We start from the raw sequence: 15,480 nt of genomic DNA on the forward strand, positions 1-15,480 counted from the left end.
AAGCTCAACAAAGGGACGCTTAGATTGTTTGTGCACGTAGAGCGAATGAACGAAGAAAGGAATATAATGAGAACATACGTTGCAAATGTGAATGGTAGCAGAAGTTGGGGACGCCCGAGGAAGACATGGCACGACCAAGTGAATCAGATACTTGAGTCACGCCATGTCAAGAGTCAGAATAATAGATGAATATGTATGAGACGATGTATGAATACGAATGGGGCAAGGAGTGTGTGCCAAGACCGAGTTGTTTGGCGATCCGTCCTCTCTGCCTTATTTAAACAAACGTATCGCTATGAAAACTCGCTATAGAGTTTACAGTTTAGGAGATTCTCTTTCAAATTTAAATCACATTCTCTCTATATTCATTTTTCACAAGAGGAAAAAAGTTTTAAATTTGTTCCAATATATCTTTATAATAGAATTCCACCACGAATTGTATCAACATACAAATATTAAATACATATTCTTAACTTCTATTTTATAATATCCTTTGTTGTTTTACGAGCTATATTTCTTTTCAAGGTTTTATTACTTACGCGATTTAAATTTCTTATATTATGGTTTCAGTCTTATGATTTAAATAATACCATGTAAAAGTCAAAAGGGGTTACTACTGCTATTCGTCTAATCGGGACCAGCCCTGAGCCAAATGGCGCTTGGCACAAGTAAAATTTTAGCGCTCGTTGTCAAAACCAGTAGATGCCTAGGTCCCATGTAGTAGATAGAGGTGATCACTGTAATCAATTATATTTGCATGTTTGCCTAGCGCGGTTTTTATGAAAGATAATCTTAAGGGTGGTGTGTTAGTTTAGATATTATAAGCCTTGGAAATTCGGCGCCCGGCGCAGGCTGATCCAATTGCGCCCGCATAGGGCCGGCCCTGCGTCTAATTTTTGTTATTACTTACTCAACATCATAATGAATATCTTTTAACAACTTCTTTAAAATGTATTTTGTGTTCATATTCTTGTATTTTTGTGCAGGGTCAAATTAAAGCCTATTATGTGGTCGCAGTAAGACAAAAATCCTGGGTTCGATTCCCAGTTGAGACCGTTACTTTTTATGTTTCTGTGTCTTATTCTGTCTCGTGTTTCGTTTGGATTTATTAGTATTATCATCTACTTTAATGATAAATCAATGCTCAATACATCGGTGGTACTGACCCTGTTTTGTGTTACCATCCATTGTCTTTTTGAAAATAAAAAATATTTTAATATGTGCTGAGTTTTTCATTTTCCTTTTTCTGCATTGCAATATTTTTATTTTTAAAATATTATTATTTGGGCTAATGAATGAACGATGTTCGCTGATATGATATTGTCTATGGTCGCACTTTTTTTAAATGGCCTTGAGATTTCTCTGTCTATACGGCTAGCATTACACTTGTAAGTTTTTTCGTAAATTTACGACTTCTAGCCAATGGGCATCTTGCATTTTGAAAATCCAATGCGCCCATTGGTTAGAAGTCGTAAATTTACGAAAAAACTTACAAGTGTAATGCTAGCCTACGAGTGGTTTTTATGGTTACGACCTCTCTGGACCGTACGACCGTTTTATTTGTGGTCGCCTGTGGTCAAGTTGGTGACAAATTCTCGCCCTACAAAAAGCACGAAGATATCGATCTAGAGATTGGTTTATTTATGGTTGTGTATCTATGGTATGTGCGCATTTGATCTGACATCTGACACAATCTGACAGTTGTACGATGGTTTTACGCTTTGTAATTATTTTTTCGCGTTTCTATTACATTAATTGAATCTTAAATATATATTTCATTGTAGCATAAATATCAAAAAGTTCCGTCAATATGGCTGGAACTTCGCGAACTGCCGTTTCCCAAATTCTTCGTAATAAGGATGAAGTCGTCGGTGAAGATCAAACTGACGAAGAACCAAAAAAGAAGTCCAGAGAGGACTGGCGTAAAGCCAAGGAACTGGAAGAAGCTCGTAAAGCTGGTACAGCTCCCGCTGCAGTCGATGAAGAAGGTAATCTTTCAAACTGGTCTAAATGAGATATCATATATTTTAAGGTTATTCTCATGGGCATGATCATTGTTTTCATTCACAGGAAAGGATATTAATCCCCACATCCCTCAGTATATATCGTCAGCTCCGTGGTATTATGGAACAGCCGGACCAACGCTTAAACATCAAAGGCCTCAAGAAGAAAGTGAAACAGGTTACTCCAGGCTAGACGAATTCTACAAAAAAGGAGTTGATACGGTATGAAAAAACGAGATTTGAAAATTTATTATTCTGTATTCCGGCAAGTTTTCAATTAAATTTAACATTTTCTTCTCTTTTCCAGTCATCCGTCGCTGGGAAATACCGAAAAGGAGCCTGTGAAAACTGCGGGGCCATCTCACATATAAAGAAAGATTGCCTGGAAAGACCAAGAAAGGTATTAATTAATACTGCCCCGATTCCTACAGCTAATTTATGAAAGAAAGTTTGAATGGATTGGTAATTAATCTAAATATTAAACTTTTTTAATGATCAGTATTATTTTGTTCTCTTAACCCGTGGAATGGAATATAAGTATGTCAGTTAAATGTAACTAATACTCCGCAATACAATAATTATTAAATAAAAGATAAGTCCATATTACAAATTTTCTAAAGACACTTTTGAATTATTTTTAGGTGGGAGCCAAGTTCAGCAACACGAAGATCGCCCATGATGAATTTGTTCAGCCGAAGTTGACGTTGAGTTTTGATGGCAAAAGGGATCGCTGGAATGGTTATGACCCTTCAGAGCACAAGGCTATCATAGAAGAGTTTCAGAAAATAGAAGAAGCCAAAAGGGAAATGAGGGCTAAAAAACTAGACCAAGGTAAGTTTGTCAAGAAGTATCAAAATTATGCTTTAAGGTTATCGCACGCATACATATTAGCTCGGCATCGGATCGGCACCCCTCGCCTCATTTCACTAGCTTGTCCCGAGGGATTTTTTAAAAGCCAAATGCTCCAAAGATAATGAAGCGTTCATTTCGTAGTATTGGTAATAATACGTTTCTTAAATTCTTTTCCCTGATATTTATGTTCGAAGTTTTGTAAGCAGACTTTCGCAATTTAATTTTTTCAAAATAGCGAGTGGTTACTTTACAAGCTCGAGCAAAAAGCCCGTGCTGGGCGGCTCACTCACAGCACAGTTTGTGCACTGTCTTCTTCCACTTTTTGAACTATAATCTGTCAATGTCAAACGCAAATATGATGCAACATTACACATTGAACCCGTGTGAAGCCGGGGCGGGGCGCTAGTTGTTAATAAATGTGTGAAAAAAAAAGTAATTTTTGAATCATTATTTACACATATTTTCCTTTTTTTGTTAATTATTTTATTTATCTATATCTAATATGTAAACAAATTTAAAGAAATTAATTTATTTAAACATATGGTTAAAAGATACATTAGATTTAGTACACCAATGTAGATTTGTAATTTTTGGTACAAAATTAATTCAATGGTTAGAGCCAATTTTTTAGCTTAATTATGGCCAATAAATGTGGCCAATGGTTTAAGGGGTGGGAAAGGGGGGTGGTTTTTCGAAATCTCACATAGACAATCACCTTCCTCCTGTTTTGAAGGCCAAGTGTGAAGATTTGTTTAAAAAATAAACCCACACTGGGTTAACCCTTCTTTATATTGTATAATACTTTCAACATTTTACTCTCATTGGAACCTCATAATTTATTTAGACATACACAACACAATTTACATACCAACAGCTTGGAGGGCTTTGAAGTAAAGAATAGACGGTTACCTCAAGAGGGATTCCTCTTGCGGTAAGAATAACCTTCTCGAATTTAATGCTTCAAAGACCCAATCATGTCCGATTACATCTAAAAGGGATGGAATTGACAATCTAGTTTCCTCAACGGAAGCAATCTTCCCAACATGCTTTCCATTTATACGCTTGGTGTAACTCTAAGTGACCAGCTCAGGCACCGAGGCTCCATCAAAGCCAGAGTCAAGGTAGCCTCTCAGAACATGTAGGAACCATTGAGGCATGGGACTGGACGTAAATCCAGCTCCCGTTCCGGACACTGATAAAAATTTGAATTTAAAGTTACATATTACATTTTGTTGCAATTTTTAGATCCTTCTGCTGTGGATGAAGAAGAGGATGCAGAAGAAGATGAAGACAAATATGTGGATGGAGTGGACATGCCGGGTACTAAGGTAACTCCTTGTTTACATAGCTGATGCAGTAGTAGTGTTCAAGTACTAAGGTAACTCCTTGTTTACATAGCTGATGCAGTAGCAGTGTTCAAGTACTAAGGTAACTCCTTGTTTACATAGCTGATGCAGTAGTAGTGTTCAAGTACTACGGTAACTCCTTGTTTACATAGCTGATGCAGTAGCAGTGTTCAAGTACTAAGGTAACTCCTTGTTTACATAGCTGATGCAGTAGTAGTGTTCAAGTACTAAGGTAACTCCTTGTTTACATAGCTGATGCAGTTTTTTTTTTTTTTTTTATGGTGAATACCTCACAAGAGTCCCAACTGCTCCCGTCTGGAGCCAGTGAGACTATGGCATCCCCAATTGGGATTTGGGATGTTGTGAGGCTGAAGGTAAGTGGGGAAGGGAAAGAGGAAGGTGGGGAAGTACCTGGCTATTCAGATCTAGTCACTAAACACGGCTAAAGCCATTTGGAGCAACGTTTCAATTCTGAATGGTGGTCTTACACCAGGGCGATACTGGTAGTATCTTCCACTCTGGAACGTGCCGCAAATATACTATATATTATTTTAATTAATTAATTGTGAAATAACACAAATTAATCAAATAAAATTTATTTGCGCACGCCGGGTTCGAACCCGCGACCTTCGGAATGGCAGTCCAATGCGTTACCACTGGACTATGCCGGCCGGCAGTAGTAGTGTTCAAGTACTAAGGTAACTCCTTGTTTACATAGCTGATGCAGTAGTAGTGTTCAAGTACTAAGGTAACTCCTTGTTTACATAGCTGATGCAGTAGTAGTGTTCAAGTACTAAGGTAACTCCTTGTTTACATAGCTGATGCAGTAGCAGTGTTCAAGTACTAAGGTAACTCCTTGTTTACATAGCTGATGCAGTAGTAGTGTTCAAGTACTAAGGTAACTCCTTGTTTACATAGCTGATGCAGTAGCAGTGTTCAAGTACTAAGGTAACTCCTTGTTTACATAGCTGATGCAGTAGTAGTGTTCAAGTACTAAGGTAACTCCTTGTTTACATAGCTGATGCAGTAGTAGTGTTCAAGTACTAAGGTAACTCCTTGTTTACATAGCTGATGCAGTAGTAGTGTTCAAGTACTAAGGTAACTCCTTGTTTACATAGCTGATGCAGTAGTAGTGTTCAAGTACTAAGGTAACTCCTTGTTTACATAGCTGATGCAGTAACAGTGTTCAAGTACTAGGGTAACTCCTTGTTTACATAGCTGATGCAGTAGTAGTGTTCAAGTACTAAGGTAACTCCTTGTTTACATAGCTGATGCAGTAGTAGTGTTCAAGTACTAAGGTAACTCCTTGTTTACATAGCTGATGCAGTAGTAGTGTTCAAGTACTAAGGTAACTCCTTGTTTACATAGCTGATGCAGTAGTAGTGTTCAAGTACTAAGGTAACTCCTTGTTTACATAGCTGATGCAGTAGCAGTGTTCAAGTACTAGGGTAACTCCTTGTTTACATAGCTGATGCAGTAGTAGTGTTCAAGTACTAAGGTAACTCCTTGTTTACATAGCTGATGCAGTAGTAGTGTTCAAGTACTAAGGTAACTCCTTGTTTACATAGCTGATGCAGTAGTAGTGTTCAAGTACTAAGGTAACTCCTTGTTTACATAGCTGATGCAGTAGTAGTGTTCAAGTACTAAGGTAACTCCTTGTTTACATAGCTGATGCAGTAGTAGTGTTCAAGTAATAAGGTAACTCCTTGTTTACATAGCTGATGCAGCAGTAGTGTTCAAGTACTAAGGTAACTCCTTGTTTACATAGCTGATGCAGCAGTAGTGTTCAAGTACTAAGGTAACTCCTTGTTTACATAGCTGATGCAGTAGTAGTATTCAAGTACTAAGGTAACTCCTTGTTTACATAGCTGATGCAGCAGTAGTGTTCAAGTACTAAGGTAACTCCTTGTTTACATAGCTGATGCAGCAGTAGTGTTCAAGTACTAAGGTAACTCCTTGTTTACATAGCTGATGCAGTAGTAGTGTTCAAGTACTAAGGTAACTCCTTGTTTACATAGCTGATGCAGTAGTAGTGTTCAAGTACTAAGGTAACTCCTTGTTTACATAGCTGATGCAGTAGTAGTGTTCAAGTACTAAGGTAACTCCTTGTTTACATAGCTGATGCAGTAGTAGTGTTCAAGTACTAAGGTAACTCCTTGTTTACATAGCTGATGCAGCAGTAGTGTTCAAGTACTAAGGTAACTCCTTGTTTACATAGCTGATGCAGCAGTAGTGTTCAAGTACTAAGGTAACTCCTTGTTTACATAGCTGATGCAGCAGTAGTGTTCAAGTACTAAGGTAACTCCTTGTTTACATAGCTGATGCAGCAGTAGTGTTCAAGTACTAAGGTAACTCCTTGTTTACATAGCTGATGCAGTAGTAGTGTTCAAGTACTAAGGTAACTCCTTGTTTACATAGCTGATGCAGTAGTAGTGTTCAAGTACTAAGGTAACTCCTTGTTTACATAGCTGATGCAGTAGTAGTGTTCAAGTACTAAGGTAACTCCTTGTTTACATAGCTGATGCAGTAGTAGTGTTCAAGTACTAAGGTAACTCCTTGTTTACATAGCTGATGCAGTAGTAGTGTTCAAGTACTAAGGTAACTCCTTGTTTACATAGCTGATGCAGTAGTAGTGTTCAAGTACATAGATGGAAGGGGTGCATTGCGTGTGCATTCCATCCTCTACCTACGATATGGACAATTATAAAGTATATATATTTGTATATTTATATAAGCTTGAGACTCATTTTTGGGGATGCTGTGTTTAGGGTTTTTCATATTGTAGGAGGAGGGTAACATGGAGGCCGGCAAATCATTCACAGCCGAGCTGTTGAACACAAAAACGAGTCGCAGAAGCGGCCCGTTCTCATGGGACTAGTGATGGGTATATCTGGAAATATTCTGGAAATGGAGAATATTGCTGGAATTTTCATCTAAATGGTGAAATTCCCAGAAAACCAAAATTCTCAGATTTGAGAAATTGTGAGATTTCATTTTATTTACAAATGTATCATTTTAATTAGAGCACGCTGAAGAGCGGCCGGTTGATAAGCTGGCGCAGCAGCACTGCCATTTGAATTACGAATGGTACTGAATAGGGTATTTTCACAAACTATGAATACCGTTAAAAATATGTGGAAGATTTAAAGATTATTTTTCTGGTTCTGAACACTAAATCATACTAAAAATGTGTCATTTTAATATTTTCATCCATAATTATTGATTTAAAAAACTGCACATTCTGAGACCGATCCAACAGGATGCAGCGTCATTATGACATATTAGCCAATACTGGCTGCTAAGACGGCTATCACCTATGTTGCCCGTCCTGATGTCAATGCCGCCGAATTCACAAACATGTCGTTTTGGCGGAAAATCGAAAATAGCACATTTTAAATCGTGTAGAAAATTTATTCGTCGACATAAAAATCAATAAAAACATCATCAGTGTAATTTTTTTCGATAATAAAAAAACACAGTGAAAATACCCTAATGTGTCTCGTCTGACGTCACGAGACATGATTGTACTTTATGTTTTACCCAAGTTTACTTTGAAAGTTTATAACTTTTTCATTTTTGGAGATATCGAAACACTAATTTTACAGTTATTATTAATTGTTTAAATTTAATACATTATCATCATAATAAAAATAATTAGTAAATAAACTCATAATAACTTTCTTGTTACCAAAAATAATTTCCCGTCTTTGGGGAATTTATATTAGGTGGGGGAAATATTTGTGAAGGAATATTCAAAGGTGCACATCACCACATGTGACAAAGGCCAAGCGTGTACAAATTAATGTTGGTCCCGTTGGCGTGATTCCTGTCAAAGGGATCAATGACGACAGTTCCTAGGAGCATCTTCCATTAAAATACCAGTAATCTTATATTTAAAAGTTGTGTTGCTGACCTTCATACCCTCCCGCCAAGTATAATTCACCCTACACTCTTCGGTTGCAGGTTTATTAGTTCATTGCGACTTCATAGTCTGTTTGGATGTTTTACATCCTTGCTGCCTTCCCTGCCTAGTGGAGCCACAATGTTACTATGTACATATACCATACACCTCCATAAATTGATTAATAATACTTGTCTTGTATTTTTATTGTAATTTTCCAGGTGGATTCAAAACAACGTATCACAGTGCGTAACTTGCGTATCCGAGAAGACACGGCCAAATACCTGCGTAACTTGGATCCTAATTCAGCGTACTACGACCCTAAAACTAGATCTATGAGAGACAATCCCAATCCTAAGGATGCAGAGTAAGTTTATTATTTAGTCATATTATTAATTATTCCCAATTTAGTAGTACCCAATTATTTCTATAATAATTAAAATAAAATAACTTTGTTTGAATACCACTTTATTGTTTACACGGTGTCCGGAAACTCGTAGTACAAGCGGGAAACTGGAGAATCTACACCACATGGGGAACCCAAATAAACATAAAGTTTTTTGATTTGAGCATTTTCACAAAAAAAAAAAAAAAACCAAAATAATATATTTTTTGGCTATTTCAGGGTTAAAATTTTTTCGTCATTCGATCTGAGACGCCGACGCAACGGATAGGAATTATTATTAGCATAGGTAGGTACTCACATTTGTAGCGATGTTCCGATCTCCAATTCAAAACACAAACACGTCAAATTATTTTAAATGTTTACCATTAACTCCTGGTAACTCCTGGAGACGAACTCCTGGTAACAATAAAATCACTTAACAGACTAGACTGCATAATATTAACAGAGACGCATTCATCAAGTGATATAAATTATAATATTCCGGGTTATACATACTATGCAACAAATACCCAAATTAATAAAAACAGCGGAATCGCAATATTTATTTCAAATAAATATGTTGTGACTTTTTACAGAGAAATCCACATGCACAATGTAAACATTTTAAATATGGAAATCAGTTTCCAAAAGTACACCTATAGCATATTCGCCATATATAGAACCCATGCCTCAATATTACCAACCTATGTAGATGAACTAAAACACATTCTTCTTGCGAACAGAAATAAGAAAACTATCATTGTCGGAGACATTAACCTCAATATCGCAAATGATTACTCATCCTACGACAAAGATAATTATCTGAATATGATGGCAGAATTAAATTATATTTCGTGTATTAATTCATTTACGAGAATTATCCCAGGTCAACGACCTTCGTGCATAGATCATGTGTTCACAAATATTCAAGATATAAAAAACATAGTATCTGCAGTCATACAAACGACAATCACAGATCATTTCGGGTGCATTTTTACGTACAATCACGATAAAAAATGTTTACCAATACAAACTCTAACTCCGGAGAAGGACAACGGCCGACGCAAAACGCTCAACATAAATGCCCTAATACATAATCTAGATAAAGAAAAATGGCACGACATCTTCAATTGTAATGACACGAATAAATGCTTCGAACTATTTGAAAAAAAACTATCAATGCACGTAAGTACTGCACAATTCATTGATTCCAGAAAACAATCTTCAAAATTTAAACCGGTTAAGCCATGGATAACTTTTGGATTAATTGTATCAATCAGACACAAAGAAGCACTATACAAAAAATTTATCCGACAACCTACAAATGAAACACTAAAGAATCACCTAAAAGCATACAAAAACAAACTCACTTATTTAATAAAAAACACAAAAGAAAACTATTTTCGGCAAAAATTGGAAGCAACGGAGAACGATGCAAAAAAAGTCTGGCATGTTGTAAATGAAATTATAGACAAGAAAAAACATAAAAAAAATGAAATACATAGCATCACAAATAACAATATCAAAATACGATGCAAAGAAAATCCTTTAGATACCGCTAACATATTCAACAACTTCTTTGCAAACGTAGGCAAAAACCTTGCAAATCAAATTCAAAAAGTACCGTCCAATGACGTACAGAACCTTAACATTAAAATCTCAAACAAAATTGACATGTTTCACCCTACTTCAGCACAGGAAATCGAGCAAATCATTTCAAGCATGAAGGGAAGATCAGCACCAGGTTTCGATGGAATTACTGTCGAAACACTAAAAATTATCAAAAAACATATATCAAAACCCTTAACACATTTAATCAACATAAGTCTCCAAAGCGGAATATTCCCAACTGTATATAAACAAACCATCATCACTCCAATTCATAAATCTGGCAACCCTGAAGAAGTGTCAAATTATCGTCCAATATCGCTGATCTCAAACATTGCAAAAATCTTCGAGAAAATTATCAAAAAAAGGTTGACTGAATTTATTGACAAAAATGACGTAATTCACGGCAACCAATATGGATTTATGAAAAATAGAAGTACCCAAGATGCAATTGCCAAATTATCGAACATAATCCAGGACACATTAGACAAATCTTTGAAATGTCTCGGAATCTTCATAGATCTTAAAAAAGCTTTCGATAGTATTTCTCATGATAAACTTATTGAAAAATTGAATTGTGTTGGGATAAACGATAAAGCTTTAAAATGGATAAAAAGCTATTTATTTGAACGATGCCAAGTAGTCAAGATAAACAACTCACTTAGTCTACCACTAACAAGTAATTTCGGGATACCGCAAGGCACAGTCCTAGGCCCCCTACTATTTATAATTTATGTCAACGATATTTTCAAACTACCACTTAACGCAAACATAATATCCTATGCCGACGACACAGCTATCATAGTGAATGGGATCGACTGGAATATAGTTAACGAACAAGCAAATAATTGCATGAACACATTGAAACAATGGTTTGATACAAATCTTCTCTCATTAAACACTAACAAGACATACTATATACATTTCTCAATTAACAAACTACAAACACTCCCTAACACTCAAATAATTATTCACAATAACAAATGTAATAAAAACATCTGTATCCAAGGCTGTTCAATATTGAACTCAGTATCAGAAATTAAATATCTCGGAGTGATAATAGAACAACATATGAAGTGGAAAAGACATATATGTGAATTGGTCAAGCGTATCAGAAAGTGTGTATACATATTCATAAGATTAAGAAATATTTTAAAAAGAAATAACCTAAAAAGAGTATATTACGCACTAATCCAGTCGTTAATTCAATACGGAATTATTGGATGGGGGGGGTCATACAATAAGATTCTGACACCGATCAAAGTGGTCCAGAAGCTAATCCTCAAAGTAATCCTCAAGAAACCCTCCACGTATCCAACAGAAACGCTATTTACAGATTTCGGGGTGCCCCGAGTAGAAGATATATTCAAGAAAAATGCAATTATCCAAATTTATAAAGATAATATAATCAAAAAATTTGAAACCCAGTTATCTAAAAGATATCAATACAATATCAAAATTCCAAAATGTAAAACCAAACAAATGCAAAATAACTATAAATATTTAGGAATAAAGTATTTCAACAACCTTCCGATTGAAATAAAGAAATTAAAGGATATTAACATACTTAAACTAAAACTAAAGTTACTCTTTCAGAAATAATCAATTAAATAATTGCCTGTTTTTCCCTTCATTGATATTTATTATCAGTCTATACTCATCCACTGTATTTAGATTTTGTCTCTTTATATATTGTTCCTATCATTTATATACTTACTTATAGCATAATGATATTTTATTTTTCTTATAATTAGTGTAACTCTCTCACCAAGCACAAGAACCAGTTTCTTCATTGGTGAGATTGCGAACATAAATATATTTTGTAATGTAAATATATACTTTATGTACTCACATTATATCCTGTACCCACTTTATATATATATTAAATAATAAAAAAAAAAAAAAAAAAAAACTTCCAAGCACAGTTGGGTCCGTCTGATGATTGATTATTGCACTATTTGAATCATGTCGGAGTTAATTTTTACCTCGTCGAAGGCATCGATGATAAGTCTCAAAATCAAAACATTAAAAACGTACAACTGTTTTCAAACACGTCGAACGCATTGATGATAAATCTTAAAGTATCACTATCAAAACAATAATAACGCGTATTAAAACACACAAATTTCGACCACAATTCGCTTTTATGTTTAAATTAACGAGAAAACTTCTTAAAGCAAAATGCAATGTAAACAATGTATAAACAATCACATAAACACGGCCACCTGCGGCAGCCCATAAACCAAAACTGACCTACTTACGATTTAACAGAAATGGAACATCTGCTTATCGTGCGCCTCTTTCCTTCATATGTTAATTGAACCCAGCATACTAGAGAAAGCTATATTTTGCGAATATGTCAGAGATAGGTATGAATATTAGAACAATAGATGTTTTAACCCTGCAGAGCAGAAATATTTTATGATTACACCGGATTAAATGAAGGGTGATTTCAAAGTAATGCTTTAAATCCGGGTTTCTTTATTCGTTTTACTTTTAAATAGTTTTAATTAGTTGGGTACTTTGATCTTCAGTAATAATTTATAAGAATTTGATCCAAAAAAAAATCAACTTCTGACTCGATTTTCTCGAAAACGAAAGCTCAAATCAAAAAAAATTATACTATAAAATCGACTCCAAATGTAATGTAGATTCACCAGTTTCCCGCTTGTACCACGAGTTTCCGGACACCGTGTATATTTATAACCAACCGGTTTCAGTTCATAACATATTGTAATGTGTTTTTATTAACCCTGATGAAGGTTCGGGTTGAACTGAAACCGGTTGGTTTTAAATTTATAAAATAAAGTGGTATTCAAACAAAGTTATTTTAGTTTAATTATTATAATTATGTATACCCACAAAGTGTTTGCTACAAGTGAAAAATTATTTCTTGTTTACCTATATTTAATGTAATGGCACAAATAATCTGCTTTTACTGTAATAATATAACAATGTGTACTATCCAATATGTCGATTCCATAGCAACTAAAGCATTTTAGGGTTGAGTATGTAGATAATGGAAACAAAGTATGGTGATTATTATTATATCCCTAGTGTGGTGATTTAATGTATCACATGTAAGAAAATGTATTATTGTATTATCATGTATTCTATAAATAAATAAATAAAGGAGGTAGGCTCTGAATCATTATTGGTATGAAACTTTGCATGCACAAGTGTAGCCAACATTGTTCACCCATTCCGCTTTTTGCTTCTTCCTACACACCAAACACGTAACCGTCCATGCAGTTTTGTTGTCACGCTTCCGTACCATTTCGATATATCCCATTGTTTCTATTGTCTATAGTTGAGTAGCTTTATTTGCAGCACTTATAACAATTTTTCTATTGTCTAAAGTTGAGTAGCTTTCTAATATGTGATTCCCCTTATTTAGAACAGGTAACTAAAATTAAATACTTAGGTATTATTTTTGACAGCAATTTGAAGTGGAAACAACATATTACCACTACAGCAAACAAACTTAGAAAATTCATTTACTTTTTTAGACAAACTCGCAACTTTCTCAACCTAAGCCAGCTCAAAACAATCTATGTACTATGCACTTTGTCAATCTTTAATAGAATATGGTATCATAGCATGGGGAGGAGCAAACGCTACCGCCATTGATCCAATATCTAAAGCTCAGAAACTAATAATAAAGATTATCCTCAAACTACCAATCACAAGCAGTTCGGATGAAATCTTTAGGAAAATCTGTGTTATGTGTAGACAGGATGTTACAAGGCAACTTTATGCCAAAAACATACTAACATACCTCTTCAAACACAAAACTACTTTTGACAATATCCAAACTGCTCGTGATACTAGAACCAAAAGACATAATTTCTTACAAATCCCTTTCGCTAAAACAACTTTTGGCCAGAGAAATTTGAGATATTTTGCAACAAGGCTATATAATGCTCTCCCACTAGCCATTAGACTGAACGATTTTTTTTAAAATATAAAACAGACATCAAGTCTTGGATCATCAGCCAAGACAGATCCAAGATCAAAAATTTTATAAAAATCCCTTCATAAGTATGTACTCCAACTAGATGCTGATTGACAAATTTATTATTATTATTTTTTATCTTTTTCACAATGTCATTTAATGTAATGAAATATTTTATGTAGCAAAAAATATGTAAACATTAATTTATGTATCAAATACGTCTGTCTCGACACAGGTTTATTCTAGTGAGACAGACATCGAAAAAAAAAACCTGTAAAAAAACTTTATATTGATAATAAAAAAATTAAAAAAATAAAAATTTCTTTGCAGCACTTATAACAATGTTTCTATTGTCCAAAGTTGAGTAGCTTTCTTTGCAGCATTTATAACAATGTTTCTGTTGTCTAAAGTTGAGTAGCTTTCTTTGCAGCACTTATAACAATGTTTGTATTGTCTAAAGTTGAGTAGCTTTCTTTGCGGCACTTATAACAATGTTTCTATTGTCTAAAGTTGAGTAGCTTTCTTTGCGGCACTTATAACAATGTTTCTATTGTCTAAAGTTCAGTAGCTTTCTTTGCGGCACTTATAACAATGAGGGTAACATAACATGAATGCACCACTGATCATTTGATTGTAAACGGAAGACGGAGAGAATATGTGAACCCCTGTAATCATTGGAATGACAATTTAATTTTTTTATTAAACTTGTTTTCAGAACAGACTACACTGGAGAGAACTTTGTGAGATTCAGTGGAGACACCCAGAAACACGCCGTAGCTCAGCTGTTTGCATGGGAGGCACATGACAAAGGAGTTGATGTTCATCTACTGGCTGAGCCCACTAAACTAGAGATACTGCAAAAGGAATATGACAAGAAAAAAGAACAGTTTAAGAGTCAGGTGAATAAAACAGCTATTTCATTTATGTGTGTCAGAATCACGTATATTATTTGAGACAAAAAGTTCTGATGAACAAATCAGTATCGGCACTACTTCGTATCTCACACCTCACCTCATTTGAGGTGGGCCACCTCAACACCTCATTTCAGTATATGAGTACCTCAAGTCAGGTCTCCTGAGACAAAATGATTTCAAAAAATGAAAACATTATGTCGGGGCCACAACGTTTTCCATCGGCCACGGAAAATAAAAACATTGTGGCCCTGCCCCAATACTTTTTGTTTGTTTTTAATTTTTTCAGATGTTTTGAAAACATTTTGACTGCTGACGATCAGTAAATGTATTTCTATTGTACACCGAATGAGAAAGACAAATTAAAAGATATCGCTGTCATAATATATTGGATTTCTATCTGTAAACTAAGACTAAATTCATCCAAAACAGAATTTCTCTGGACAACAACAAAGAAGCGCCAATCAATATTAGACCAATCTCTTCTCATTACTTCTCCTTAAAAATGGTATATAAGTT

The 15,480-nt window shown here is 34.9% G+C and overlaps 1 protein-coding gene across 3 annotated transcripts in view; it reads left to right on the top strand.

Moving 5' to 3' along the window:
• Positions 1-1,544: 1,544 nt before the first annotated feature.
• The window catches only part of Slu7 (Pre-mRNA-splicing factor Slu7), a 30,179-nt gene continuing 16,243 nt past the window's right edge, over positions 1,545-15,480 (top strand). Inside the window, exons 1-8 of one of the 3 annotated variants that reach the window (XM_089637154.1) lie at positions 1,545-1,660; positions 1,785-1,988; positions 2,071-2,225; positions 2,311-2,403; positions 2,645-2,834; positions 4,101-4,183; positions 8,324-8,469; positions 14,766-14,949. In XM_089637154.1, the coding sequence (XP_089493280.1) occupies positions 1,811-1,988; positions 2,071-2,225; positions 2,311-2,403; positions 2,645-2,834; positions 4,101-4,183; positions 8,324-8,469; positions 14,766-14,949 (1,029 nt within the window). In that variant the 5' untranslated portion in view covers positions 1,545-1,660; positions 1,785-1,810. The other 2 variants (XM_089637153.1, XM_089637152.1) reach the window with 2 other exon arrangements.

Source organism: Hesperophylax consimilis, chromosome 11 (assembly GCF_061612785.1).
Source record: "Hesperophylax consimilis isolate HC1 chromosome 11, BYU_Hcon_1.0, whole genome shotgun sequence".
Taxonomy (NCBI): Eukaryota; Metazoa; Arthropoda; class Insecta; order Trichoptera; family Limnephilidae; genus Hesperophylax; species Hesperophylax consimilis.